The 13,722-nt window shown below is 49.0% G+C and overlaps 1 protein-coding gene across 1 annotated transcript in view; it reads right to left on the minus strand.

Moving 5' to 3' along the window:
* SDC2 (syndecan 2) overlaps positions 1–11,976 on the minus strand; it is a 58,368-nt gene extending 46,392 nt beyond the window's left edge. Inside the window, exon 1 of the mRNA XM_083823352.1 lies at positions 11,623–11,976. Within this exon, the coding sequence (XP_083679478.1) occupies positions 11,623–11,682 (60 nt within the window). The 5' untranslated portion in view covers positions 11,683–11,976. The remainder of the gene's footprint in view (positions 1–11,622) is intronic.
* Between the last annotated feature and the right edge of the window lie 1,746 nt (positions 11,977–13,722).

A 13,722-nucleotide genomic window follows, 5' to 3' on the forward strand; every position in this document is an offset into this window, starting at 1 on the left:
TCTGCTTAAGTGCTTGACTCGCGTGCTGCCAGACACAGCTGGCTGGCCAGAGGTGGAGCAGCACAGTGACTCCTCCGCCCCACACCAGCCACCTCCAGCTTTTCCTTGCATTATGGTCTGGCCGGGATGCACCAGCCGCTCCGAATCGCTCCCCACAGGGGCCTCTGTCATCCCCTGTCCCCTCCTTGCTCCCCCTTTATCACCAGCAGCCACCCTCAGCCGAGCCAGCAGACGGATTCCCGGCGGTGGGCGAACGACCAGAGCAGACCCAACTTTTCATTTACCTCGTTTTCTGCTCTTGGATCCTGTGCTTGCAACATGAGACCAGAGAGCAGTGCCAATACTAGCAGTTACCTGGCTTGCTTGACAGCGTGAAAGCAGCAGGGAGGAAAAAAATAAAATAAATAAATCAGTCTAATGAGGCTGGAAGCACAAGAGATTGTAGAGGAAAAGAGCAAATAAGGAACTTAAGACACAAATTACAATTAAGCGCACTACAGTTACTGTGTTCCGAGCAGCGTTGCTCAGACATACCATTACCACGAGTCAAATAACCATACTGAACAAAAGGCTGCGTTTCTGGTAGGAAACCAGTAGTCTTACCACAACACTGCAGTGATAATGGCATGAGAAAACGTGTGAGTGACAGGTGAGACAGAATTTAAAAGCCCTCGGTTCAGGTTGCTTTGTTTGTTTTTATCTTATGATAAAAACAGCCTACACCTACACAGCCAATAACAAGGAAAACCTGAGCTCTATTGCAGTATGTGGTGTTGTACCACTGTTGAAAAATAGGAGATTTCCCTCCCCCCCCCATTTTCTTTTGAAGATGAAAGCCCATTAAGACATAGTGTCGTCACTTCTGCTTTGATTTATCCCAAGGAAAGTCAAAGAACTCGTGCTATATCCTTTAACAGAAAAATTTACATAGCTCAGTGGACAATGTTTCATAATTAATGATGTATTTCCCTGGAAAAGAAAGCAAACTTCTATTTGTTAGACACTCCAAATTTTTGAGGTGTTCACTGAAAGAGGAGTTCAGCATAAGCACGAAGTCTGCTCTTACACACAGAGCCAGCACTGTGCTTCAGGCTTTGCAATTATTCACAAAAAGACACAGCAAAAATAGTCTTAAAAAAAAAAGTAATTGACAACTGCACGACGCAGGAGAAGGGACCGCCTCTGCTTAATTGAAGGTCATTTCTGCTAAGCTGCATGCTATATTTACCACCTGGCTGGTAATGGCTGCTTTTATTCAAAATGCTCTGCAGTAAAATATATGCACATGTAGGGTAGGAAGACTATCATTGAAACCTTCTGCAAGAAATTAGCAGAACGAGGAAGGCTTGCACACTTCCTTAGCAAAATTAGGTCAGGACTCCTTTGAACGGCTCCATTTGAAGGCTGTGCCAGATTCCAGATCAAATACTTTTTAGTGTGTTAGAACCAATGGCTTAAGAGATGAACTTTCTACACTGCTGATAATTATTACTAGTACTGTGCAGTGCTGCCTCTCTCTCCACCTGTGGATAATTATAAATAGCCTACATTTTCCAGTCCCTGACATATGCCACCAGATCAACAGCATTTACAAAAAACATCCTTTGTAACCATTGGTCACACATTTCAAATATGACGACCACGTAACTCCGCACAGTTTTAGGATTTCCCCACACGCACCCTTAACTAAACACTCCCTGAATATGCATGCATGGCTAGGTGATTAGCATCACAGTAATGAACTACGGAAGCACCAAGCTGGAGATCCACATGCCAAGCTCAGCACCAACTCCTGCCTTTAATGGCTTCAGGGCTCCTCCCAAACACAGCATTCTCCAGTAGTCAAGCTGGGAAGGCAAAGACCAAAGAACTGGCCCTGGAAATATAAATCAGGTAATCATACAACTCAGCTTTACTGTTCACCCTCTAAGGAACAGGCAACAGAGCACACAGCACGCTCACTACCAGTCAGGTAAACTTTCATTAATAAACTAATCTGCAAGTTATCTACAACGATGCCCAAACCCAAAGACTGCATGGTTCAAGAAGTAAAAACAGTGTTATATGGAGAGAGCAGTAACTTTAGGGTCAAATACACCCTTTGTGGAGCCTAACATTATAACAACACTGGTGGTAAGAAAATCTTTTTTTCTGCTCTTCAAATTCACAGCTGAGTTCACTGTAGCAAGCTTGGCTGTAGGGAACATTGTAAAGATGCACAGAAACATCCTATTGCTCCTTGTTTTGCTTTCCACTCCGCTCCACTCCCATTAGGTGACACTACTAATTGCACAGCTGGCACAGCTGTCTGCCCCAGACTCTTCTAAGGAGGTTTTCCAATTATATGAGCTGCATTAAACAACAAGAGAGGGAGAGATTAGCTTTTTCTGTGCACCTACAGAAAGCCAGAGAAAAAAAATAAAAAGAAATCTTGCTAATCCTCTGTTAGGATGCCTTCATCTCTGATCACAAACAAATGCATAAATGCCATGTGAGCTACTCTACTACACAGGAATTGTGCCAGCTCCAACCACAATATAGCCACAATCTTCATGAAGAGGGAACCCACATACTTTGGTTGAGACTGGCAGTATTTATTAGAAGAATTTTTCTCAGTCTTCCCGGGAAAACAGTCTTCCTTTACATGTTTAAATCAGTAGTAAGGTCCTCAGATTTTATGTGAAACAGCAAGAAGTACATGGTGAAGAAGTATCACAAAGACTCGTAACTGTATTATAGAAAAAACAAACAAACAAACATTTCTTCCCCAGACAAAGTTTTTATCCTATCATAAACCTATTCCTATCAAAGCTGCCTAATTCTTCCAGTGCACATTGAGAAGATGAGAAAAGCAAAATTTAAAGTGATAGACTCACAACCACAGTAGTATTACTAAATATTCACAAGCTCAAAGACTTCTTTAACCCATAGACAAGATACACAATTCTCAAAAAAGTCTCAGAAAACCTTCATCACTGTGAAGTTTATCTGGCTTTTGGTGTTATGACAACTTATGCCACCAGGCAGAAGGCCAGTTGCAGGTATCCACCTAAAGAGACCTACATCAAGATACCAGGTCACTAACTGTCAGTTAAGTGGGAGAGATACGGTCAGGAAAGTAGCATTAGTGAAATGACAAAACCCCAAGCCAGCCAAGGGTAGAATATGCTTTTCAAGGTTTTGAGTCGCAGTAAGAACAGGAACAAAAAGAAAGAAAGGTCATTTCCCCTTTCTAATGCCCTACAGTAACAAAACAGACAAGAAATGACATTTCCAGCACAGCAATACTATTAAGAGTACCCGATGCTCTGGTGTTTTCAGCAGCTCTGAATTCCTCCCCATCCACTGAGGCTCAGCACAGTGTCAAGGACATGCCTGTGTCTCCCCACCCCAGAAGAAACACTACTTGGGACAGAGCCTGGAGTCCCACCAAAGGTATCGAGATCTCCCCTTGTAGTGCCCAAGCACGGCCCTGGCTCTTTGACTAACCATGGCAGCTTGGACTAAACACCACCAGCAAGAAAAGCATTGCTGATACACAGCACGAGCGGAGACACATTCAGTCACTGTTGACCCTAACATCCTGCCTCCTTTGGGGGTGCTCAAGGAAAGGTTGGGCCTGGCGCTTAGCGACATGGTTTAGTGGGTGACATTGGTGGTAGGGGGATGGTCGGACCAGATGGTCTTGAAGGTCTTTTCCAACCCTAACGATTCTATGACGTCCAGTGACTACTGCACCCGGGCACCCCGAGGAAACATGTCAGTTTTTGAGCGGTGCCCATGGGACCCACCTTCCTCACCCTGCAGGCCTGCGTATTCAGGCCATCAAGCCGCAGCGGGGTTTCCAAACGTTATTCAACAGGCTGGAGATAAAGCTGTTAAATGATATCAATTTATCTTATTAATATCCCTCCCCTTCACATCCCACCAGATGCTCCATCAGAAGGACCCCAGCTGGTGACAGAAGAGCAGAAACAACCTCCTGGTTAGCCACAGGCCTTCCTCGGCCACCTCCCGCTCACGGCCAAACTCTCCGGAAACTTCTGGAAGCAGCCATGTTTTCACGCAGCAGACAGACATATCCAGCAAAGCGTTGTGGTCAAAAGGGAGGAAAAGATGAAGAAAGCCTGACAAATTCAGTCAATTCAAGCTGAGACATGGATATGTGATTTCGGCTGAGCTGGGAGACCACTGGTGCCACAACAGTGCTGGTGCCATCTCCCAGCCAGGACAGGTCAGGTGCGGATTTATGCATTTACTCCCTTGCCATTATTTCTACTTTTTTTTTTCTCCTATTTAGAAAGATTTTTTTCCAACTCACTCATGTTCCACAGTGACAAACACATTCCTGTCCCCTTACCGAGGCTTTAAGGACAGAGGGAAGGCTTTGCTGGAGAATAAAATCAAAAGCACCTGTTAGTGCCATGGAGGATCAAATCCTATTTAGGGAGGAAAACTGTTGCAAAACTGTCACATTAAATTACAAGTAAAGAAACAAGAGGAAAAATATACGTAAAGACCACCTTGTGTTTAAGGCTTTTTTCCTGGCAAATAAGGTCAGAGAAGCTGTTCTTCCCAGCCTGATTCCAGGCCAGAACTACCAAGAAAACTTTGAGCATGGCCTTGTTCTGTTTATTTAACTGTCAGTTCTTGTGTTCTGCGGGGTATTTCTTTTCCTGACACTTGAAAGGCATACAGCCTTTCATAAAAGAAGACACACACACACACTAAAGTACACAAAGTAAAGATATATGTAGAATTGAGACCTATGTAGAATAAAGATCTACATAAAATACACACACCCAAAGTTTCAAAGAACTTCCAAGATAGAATTGCAACACCTACAGAGAACTCAGTGCTAAATGCTCCGTGCAGCACAGCCTCTACGCACGCTTAATTTCAAACACCCTCCAAGAAGCTTCATTTCATACCACAAGACAAGAATTTAGGAGGTATATATGGCACCTTGGTAACTTTTCATTTCTGTCCCCACTATTAGTCATCTTTATTGTTCTGCCATGTAGAAAGAGAGTGAGTTCCACATGCTACAGATGCTTAAGTCACTAATAATACTAAGGTATTAATCTTCTAACACTGTCTGCTGCCCCAGCAGTGCTTGAGAAGTTCTCACCTTCTCACAATGAGACTTACACAAGCCAGTTGCTAACATAACCAATTTCACACACTCTGTTCATGGACACTCCGTCTCCTTGCTGTACAAACTCTCACGTTAGCCAAGCTTGCACTGCCACCAGTGGCTCGTGCAAGTACCGAGCACCCGTGAGCTCCTGGCTGGAAGGAGACACAGCCCCACAGCCAGGATAAGGATGGGATGCTCTGCAACCCAGACAACTCAGAATCCCATTTCTCAGCAATATTACTTTATGCACATCCTTGCTGCAGGAATTATTGCTATTTATAGCGCTAAGCCATACCTATTTTTATTTATACAACGTCACAAATTTAAATTCAATGGAAGCTTGATTTTTGCATGTCCCAGTGATGGTGCATTTCCATTACTTTGAACTAGCTTCACCCTTCCGCTTTGCTTCCCTTGCAGGTTTTCATTTTAAATAATAAGAACAGCATCAATGTCACACGTCCGTGACTGTATATGTGAATGAGGAACTGCACAATACTTGAAAGTGATTTGAAAGGAAAGCCTTTGTGCAGGCTTTCACCCGGTAATCAGTTTAAGTGACACACTGATTCTGGGATCTCCACATTCAGAGTGAGCAAGGATAATTAACCCAGCAAAGGAAGAATCTGTCTTCTGGACAGCTGTCCTCTCCTGTAAGGTACACCAAACCAGTATCAGCCTTCCCCTGGAGACCCCATATGAAAAGCAAACAAGACTCAGCTCTTAAAGCCAAAAGAGACCGAGTGCATGGGGTTTGGCTGGTCACAGCTGTGTCCTCCAGCTGTTGTGTCCAGCCAGGTGTTCCCACAGGTACCTCAGGGTCACCAAAACCCACCAGGGCACAGCTGGGATGAATGCAGCTCAGCCCAGGGAAAGAGGAAAGCTTACTTCTGCGGAGCTGTCTAATGGCAGGCAACAAACACACCAGAGAGGATCCCGGGGAAGATAGGAAAGATGAAAGACCTAGTTAGGTTGTCAGTTCATGGTGGCAGCAAGCAGATTACGATTTTTCTCTCAAAACATTCTTAGTCTGGAGGCCACAGCGGTCACGCACCCAACCACTCCCTGAGAAGTACTTCACCTCCCGTGCCGTACCGCTTCAGCTGTGTTTCCCACAGCTCCGTGAGACCACTTACATTCACACTTGTGAAATACTGTTCAGAAAATAGGGACGGGACCACTTCACGCTGCTTTGAAAGGTGACAAGTGACCTCCATCAATGTGGAAGCACCTCTAGAGAAAATTATGCTATATTATGGTTAATCAAGCAGGAGCAACACGTCTGACAACATAATATTTAAATCCAGACAATACATGCTGGTTGTTAATCACAGTGGTACTTTCTGAACATTTTGATTCGGTTCCTGCATATTCCACAGGCTGTTTGACCTTCTGTAAGTCCCTTTGTCTCCTTACCTTTAATAAGAGTACAAAATAGGTATTCATCTTCACACTCACAACTCAAACACAGCCAAGCAGGTTTTTATTTGAACTTTCCCAAAATCAATTCACCTTTGGAACAAAACAATTTAGCTTAGAAGAGAGATTTCTGAGGAAGTTGTTTATATATAAACTAAAAATAGTGATTTCAGATGGAGCGTCCAGCTCAGGCTTTAGCTGAGCACGGCTTGTGTGACACGCTAATAGCCTGTCTAGAGACAAGGCCAAGTCCTGCAGATTCCTCAACACCCTATTAGTCATTATTTCACTTTAGATGAACCCCCTCCTTGAGGCATCGACAAAAATCATTTGTTCCACGCAAAAGTACTTGTTGCGAATGGTTGTTAAACACTTTTTTCTCCTTCTGCAATCAGTTTTCCAATACGCTGGAGGATTACATGTATTTTGTATTTCTGCCTAAATATCTAGTATGCTTTTGAAAGCATCCCTCAGGGCTGAGCTAATCAAGAAAACAACATACATACGGAGAACTGTCATTATTACAGGGTCAAACACTAATGCAGTCTTTACTCGAGAGACTGCAAATTATATTTCAACGTGAGGAAAAGAAATCTTGTTCCCAAATCAGCGAATAGTGCCATGTAACCTATGAATAAATTACTAGTCCTGAACAGATTACAGATAGCAGTTTATTATCATCTTGTAAGCATGAACTGAAGATAACCAAACAAGAATCTGTTCACAGAAGAGCCTAAAGTAATTTTCTCATGCTTGCTGCAAGGCGGAAAGTAAAGCAACTTGAATGCGGACCAAATTGCTTGCTCATTACTTGTGCATTCTCTCTCAAATGCAGCGACACAGAGGGCATCTTTATGACTTACATTCAAGCAGGGTCTTACATGGGGCCTAGAATAAGCTTTCCATTCTCAAACACAACATTTCTGTTAAAAATCCTGCTCGGTCAAATCTATTCAGATGACAAAGGAGTACTTTTCCGTAAGTAGACAAGAGTCCTTTGTTCAGTCTCTGAGCCTCACTAAAGCCTGTAACTCTTGGCCATAAGGAAAATGTTTAAACTGTCAATGGCAAAAGTCAATTCGGGGAGATAATGCAATTAATAAATGCCACCCATATGCTTCTGCTTGACGTTTTATGAAGACAATCGGCCATGAAGAGCAGGGCAAACAGAGAGCTCTACAAGCAACTGGCTGCTCCTCTAGGAGCTTGGCTGCTGCTTGTAGGATTGAGCTCTTCCCCAAGCCCAGGACTCCCTGCCCGAACGTGGCCATGTACCCCCGCGAGGACAGCAGATAGCTCTCTGCCATCCTCTCTAGAGTCAGTAGATCATGGCTGTGTGTTTGAAGCGGGGCTTTTCATAACTTGCACCTCTGCTGGCCAAGAAATCAGGCCTTGACCTCCAGTAGCCAAGCAATCAGGCCTCAACCTCCAGCAGCCAAGAAATCAGGCCTTCACCTGGTCATCCTGAGATTGCGCTTAAGATTACAACCACAGAAACTTAGATCCATCAAAACTTCAAATAAACCCAAGGCTCGTGGCTCGCTCGCCAGAGTCCGCCATCTCTATCCCATTAGCTGCAGCAATTGCTGCACACCTACCACAGAGGCTTCACCTGCCCAAGAACCACAGCCCCAGCACCCGACTTCAAACTCGGAGGCATTTGTCCTGACTCGCCCTTGAAGACGAGGCTCTCATCTTCTTCCCCGATAGGGATCTAGAAAAAAATGCAGAGAAAACATCTCTGCACTGTAGGCCTGAATATTAAGTCGGTTCCAATGCAGACCTCGGGGCTAAGATATTAAAAAGAGAAACTGCCTCCGTGTTTGATCTCGGGTCAGGAATCATCTATTCTTTAATTTCTAAAAGATAAGCTAACCTGGGAGGGAAACCTAGTCCCAGAAAGTGGCTCCTGAGAACATCCAGATAGGGGGAGGCTTCCAGCAGCGACTTCGCTGCAGCACCAGAAGGGCAAAACCCGCGGCTGGAGGCGAAAGCCGGAGCTCTCCCAAATTTCCCGCGGGTGACGGCACGGTGCTCAGCCCGGGCGAGGGGAGCAGCCGGTCGGACGGCGCTGGCTGGCTCCGGCTGCTGCCACACCACGGAGCAATGGGCAGGTCTTCGCTAATTCTGCGGTGAGAAGCAGCCCACGTGAGCTGGGGAAGGGTGGAAATGAATCGGGACTAAGAAGTTTCCTATCTTCCCTCGGAACTCGGTTGGCGATGCAGATTTAACGCGCTTAGGAAAGGCACTCACGTAAATCTGAAACACCACCTATCTCCTCGGCAGCTCTCTAACTGCCATCTCCAAAGTCTAGCTGCATGTTTCAAAAACTAAGCAAAACAAACATGCCTCCTCCCTGACACAGTATCAATTCTCCGAATTTCAAAAGCAGAGCAACCATTAGAAACAAACGCAGGCAAATTATAGCACCATGCTTCTGAAACATAAACATTTCTGAAAAACATACCAAATATTACCCCGGTATCCTCCTTCAATAACTGCATTTATGTCAACAAAGCTGCGCTCAGACGCTTGCAGGAGGAACAGAAAGACCACACAGCTGATGTCGATGCCGCAGTGCTCTGTTTCACTGAACGCATGCAAACCAACCCCGCATGTGCATTGCTGGGGGAGCTGGCGTGAAGCAAAGCCCCCCGACTCCAGAAACACCACGAAGGAAGAGGAGAGCCGCGGTTCTCCTCCTGGTTGCGAGAGCAGCACCCGTACGGTGCGGTACGTACAACAGCCTGCCAGCCAGCAAAGCTTCAGCTCGCCGAGGGGATTAGAGCACCAGGCAGGCTCTGGAAAACCATTAGTCCCACTGATGTGGAGCAGGAAGAAGCGGAAAGGTTTATCAGCTTCTGCAGAATGGGAACTGACAAGGACAGCGAGATACTTGGCGCTGCTCTCTGTTGCTATTAAAATCAGCGAGCGCTGACTCCTGCTATCATCAGGGCTGAACCGAAGATCTTAAGAGACACACCGGACCTCTCACAGAGTTTGCCTTCTCTATCCAGCAGCTTTACATCATTCTCCCTCCCTCTCCTAAAAGCAAACCAGGAAAACTTTAAGGTACCTAAAAAGCACTTTTTTTTTCCTTTTCCATTCAAGCCAAGCCTGGGTGAATCCCCACAGCACCTCCACGCCTGCTGGCATTACCAGACTCCGCTCTAACCTGACATCCCCCTTGCCCAGCAAACCATCCCGCAAGCCCCAGCTGCCAGCCACCAGCTTTGCCGTGGGCGATGCTTGCCACGGGGCACGGCCTGGCACAGACAGGACGGGCTCGCTCCGTCCCCAAATGTCTGCCTCACACACTGGAGCACATCTGCAGCGCGAGAGCCCGCGCCAGGGCACACGGGCACGCTGCTCCCACTTCAGCAGCAGGATGCATCTCCGGTACGTTTCTAACACAACTCTGACATCAGTGTGGTCCACCCCAGTAAACAGCAGGGTTTGTTGGTTATATGAAGCAAACACAGGGAATTCGTGGCTTCAGAAAAGAGAATCTCCTGCTGTCCTCCCCTCCCCTGCTAAAAAAGAAAATCTCTTGCATCATTTACTTCATCAGGAAGGAGAAATTTTTAGCTTATCGCCCTGCCAAAATAACAACAATAACAACAGAATCAAACAAAGGAAAAGAAATTTGGAGCTAAAACCACTTGACAGTCCTCCAGGAGCTAGCAGGTTTTTTTAAGCATCTGTATAAAACTCCTGTTCCAACCAGGACAGCATTCTGCACAGACAACACATTTGGCATCTGTGTTTTCCCAGAGACTGCTCTACAAAATCCAGCCTTAAGGGACCACGTAGCCACTGCCAGACACAGCGAAAGAAAAAAAACAAGTGTGTGGGGGGGAACAAAACCAAACCAAACCAAACCTAGCTTCCCTTTACTTTTCCAATCTCTCCACAACTTTCTGGCAGCAGCGAGGGCGCTGCACCACGGCCAGGCTCCCCCTCGCCCCGCACCGGTACGCCCCGACAGCCCGCCTCCTGCTGCGGGAGCCTGTTCATCCTGAGGCAAAAAGAACATAAAACGTAATACTTTACTAATTGCTGCGGCAGTTTAATAGTTACTACGCCATCAGAGAACTTCGTAAGAACGGCGTTTCTATAAAATTAAAGTATATTGTACCTCATTAGCAAGGGGTAGCGCAGTTACGCTTAGCGGAAGCAGGAGTCGGTGCTGTACACAACTCATTTTTAATTAGTCCTTAGGAAAAGGGCTTTGCAATTGTGTCCTAAGAAATCACTAATAACGAGCCAGGTTTCACGAAGGCTGAGACCGGGCTAATTTATCCAACAGCCAGACAACTTCAGAAGTGAATCGGTGCCGGTGACATTATTTAGTTCAGCGGAGCAGCTCCTTTTAATTGGATTAAATCGTTGTGGTATTTTCATTTCATTCTGAAACCCCCACGTTATCATTTCCCAATATCTGCCCCAACGCTGCAACCGTGTCATTCGCGTGCCCCCTTCCCTCCAGACAGCCTCAAAGCAGCGATGGAGAAGACTGAAACCCCTTCCCAAGCCTTCTCCAGCTCCGTGCAGCTGACGGGTGGGATCGCTTATATGGAGAGCGGCTTTTTGGGAAGTGGGAATCCCGAGAAGGGAATTAATTGCATTAAGCAGAGCTCCCCGGTCAGCGGAGCCACTTGTGGATGCTTGAATCCTCCTCAGCATCCGCGGGAAGGGGCAGCCGCAGGCTCTGGGACAGGGGGTTTGGCGGGGGTCCTTTATTCGGTGACGGCTGAAGAAATTTGTGATTTTGTAAGAATTTCAATTTTTGGTGTCCTTTTTGAGCAGCCTGTCGGGGCAGGGGAGGGGAGGTGGACGGCAAACTTGGGGGTGAGGCTGGCTGGAAGGCGGCAGGGTGCTCCCCGCTTCTCCTGCTGGGGACGGGAAGGTTTCGGGGGGGGGGGGGGCAGCCGGCACCAGGCGCCCCCCAAGGCGAGACCCCTGCCCCATGCGGCACAGCCGGGGCTGGGCAGCGGCCACCCCCGTCCCGTCCCGTCCCGTCGCATCCCGCCGGGTCCCCCCCCGCCCCGCCGCTCACTCACCGGCTGCCCGGAGGCGCAGGCCACGAAGCTGAGGGCTAGCGCTAGCCACACGCCCCGCATTATTCCCGCGGGGCCGGGCACAAAGGAGAAAAGCGGGGCCGCGGCCGCTCGGCAGCGCCCGGGCTGGTGTGGGAGGGGGGGGGCGCGGGGCCCGAAAAGCCGCTGCCGCCCTCCGGCCCCCTCCGCTCCGCCCGGCGGCACAAAGCTGCCCAAAGCCGGGGCTGAGGCTGCTGCTGAGGGTGCTGAAGGTGCTGCTGAGGGTGCTGCCGCTGCCGCTGCTCCTCCGGCTGCCTCCCTCCGTCCTCCCTCCCTCCCTCCCTCCCTCTTCCCCGCCCGCCCTCCGCCCCGAGTGCTCGGCGGCGGCGGCGCGGCTCCCAGTTAAACCCCGCAGAAATTCCTGCAGGATTACAACACAGATTGGCAGCTCCCCCAGCCAGTGGAAGGAGGCGGCGCCGCCACCGGCTCTCGCAAATTCAAGCAACTTTCCTCCCCCCGCCCCCCCCCCTTCACCCTCCTTCCCTCCCTCCTTCCCAAACCTCCACCCCCGCCCCGGCCTCCCCTCCCTCGCCCTCCTCCCCCCCAAGTGGAAAACATGAGCAGCGCCGCGGGCCGAGCGAGCGGGGGCTGGCCCCGTATGAAAGCCGGGTCCTGGAAAGCCTCCCTCCGGTTTAATTTTATTATTTAATTTTATTTATTTAATTTTTTTTTTATATTCTCTCCGAGGGAAGCCTGCCCGCTGCCGCGTGTTCGCAGCGCCGGATCCGGCCGCGCTGCCCCTTGCCGCCCTCCCCTGTCAGCCTGGAAGGCAGCGTCAGGTGTAAGGGGGGGGGGGGGGGGAGAAATAATAGGACGGGGGTTAAAAATCACGGTGTTGGGGTCCCCTCTTGGCTTTCTGCCCCGATTTTTCAGGCTTCTTTCCCTCAGCGAGGAGACTCAGAAAGTTTTAGGAGTGAGAGGGTGGCGAGCAACAGAGGGCTGCGATTCGCCCCCAGTCACGAGGATCCGGGAGCCGTGCGTTCAAACCGAGTATTTCAGGAATTGACAGCACCAAGAAGCCAAAACAAGAAGTCTCGCTGTGATGAGTCTGTGCTGTTTCTCAGCTGGGGAAAATGGTGGCATTGCAGAGCTGAGGAGCCTCGGCCTGAGCCAGGTGCCTTTGCAAGCGCAATCCCAACACCGAACAAGTCCATCAGACACACGTGAAAGCGGCGTATATCACTCCTCCTTACATTCAGAAAGCTCAGGCTGGGCCTTGTAGCCTGGCTCGGGTGGTCTCCGTGCCCATAATGGTCGCTGCTGGCCTAGCCAAGCCTGTCCCTCTTCCAGGCCCCTGCCCCAGAGGAAGCCAGGAGAGCCCCCAGGAGAAGCGGGGTGAGAAGCTGGAGCAGCGGGGTGAGGCTCCCTGGTGTCGATGCTTCTCCACGTCCTTCACCTTGCTTGCCCTTTGCCTTGCATGCCTTGGCCTTCGGGTGGTGGTGAGATCCCAGCCGCCTTCAGGCCCTGCTCCGGTTGCCTTCCTGTCACCACAGGAATGCCAGCTAATGCAGTGAAACGCAGTTAATTTAGCACAAGCAGGCTGCCACCTTCCCAGCCTCTCCCAGATGAAGGTGCACCTCTGCGCTGAGGGGTGCAGGACACTTGTCCCCAGAGGGTAGGTAGGTGGCCGTGCTGCCTGTGACCCTGTCCCAGGATCATGGTACCCTCTCAACAGCTCCCGCACGTGCTGGTTCTCGGTCCACCTCCCAGACACACCATGTCATTGATTTTTAGGCGGCGTTCACCACGGAAATCTTGCCAGCTTTTCAACGGTCTGCTCCTGGTGGGTGTCGCACACGAGCGGATTGTTTAAGAGATTCCTTCCCCTTCAAAGCCCGTTGCAAATATTTAGGGCCCGGTTCTGTGTATCCTCTTCCTTGACAGGTGGCTGGATCGCAACCTAACGAACTAAGCAACAATTTCAGTACGGTTGGATGCGGGGAAGCGAAGTGCAGTGAAGCAAGGGGAGGAAGGATCCGGTTGGGCCAAATGTGCGGGATCTGGAGTCCTACAGGCATCCCTATCTGCACGGGTGGGAGGCCTGAAGAGGCTGCAGCTTGCCCA

Source organism: Anser anser (genome assembly GCF_964211835.1).
Source record: "Anser anser genome assembly, chromosome: 2".
Classification (NCBI taxonomy): Eukaryota; Metazoa; Chordata; class Aves; order Anseriformes; family Anatidae; genus Anser; species Anser anser.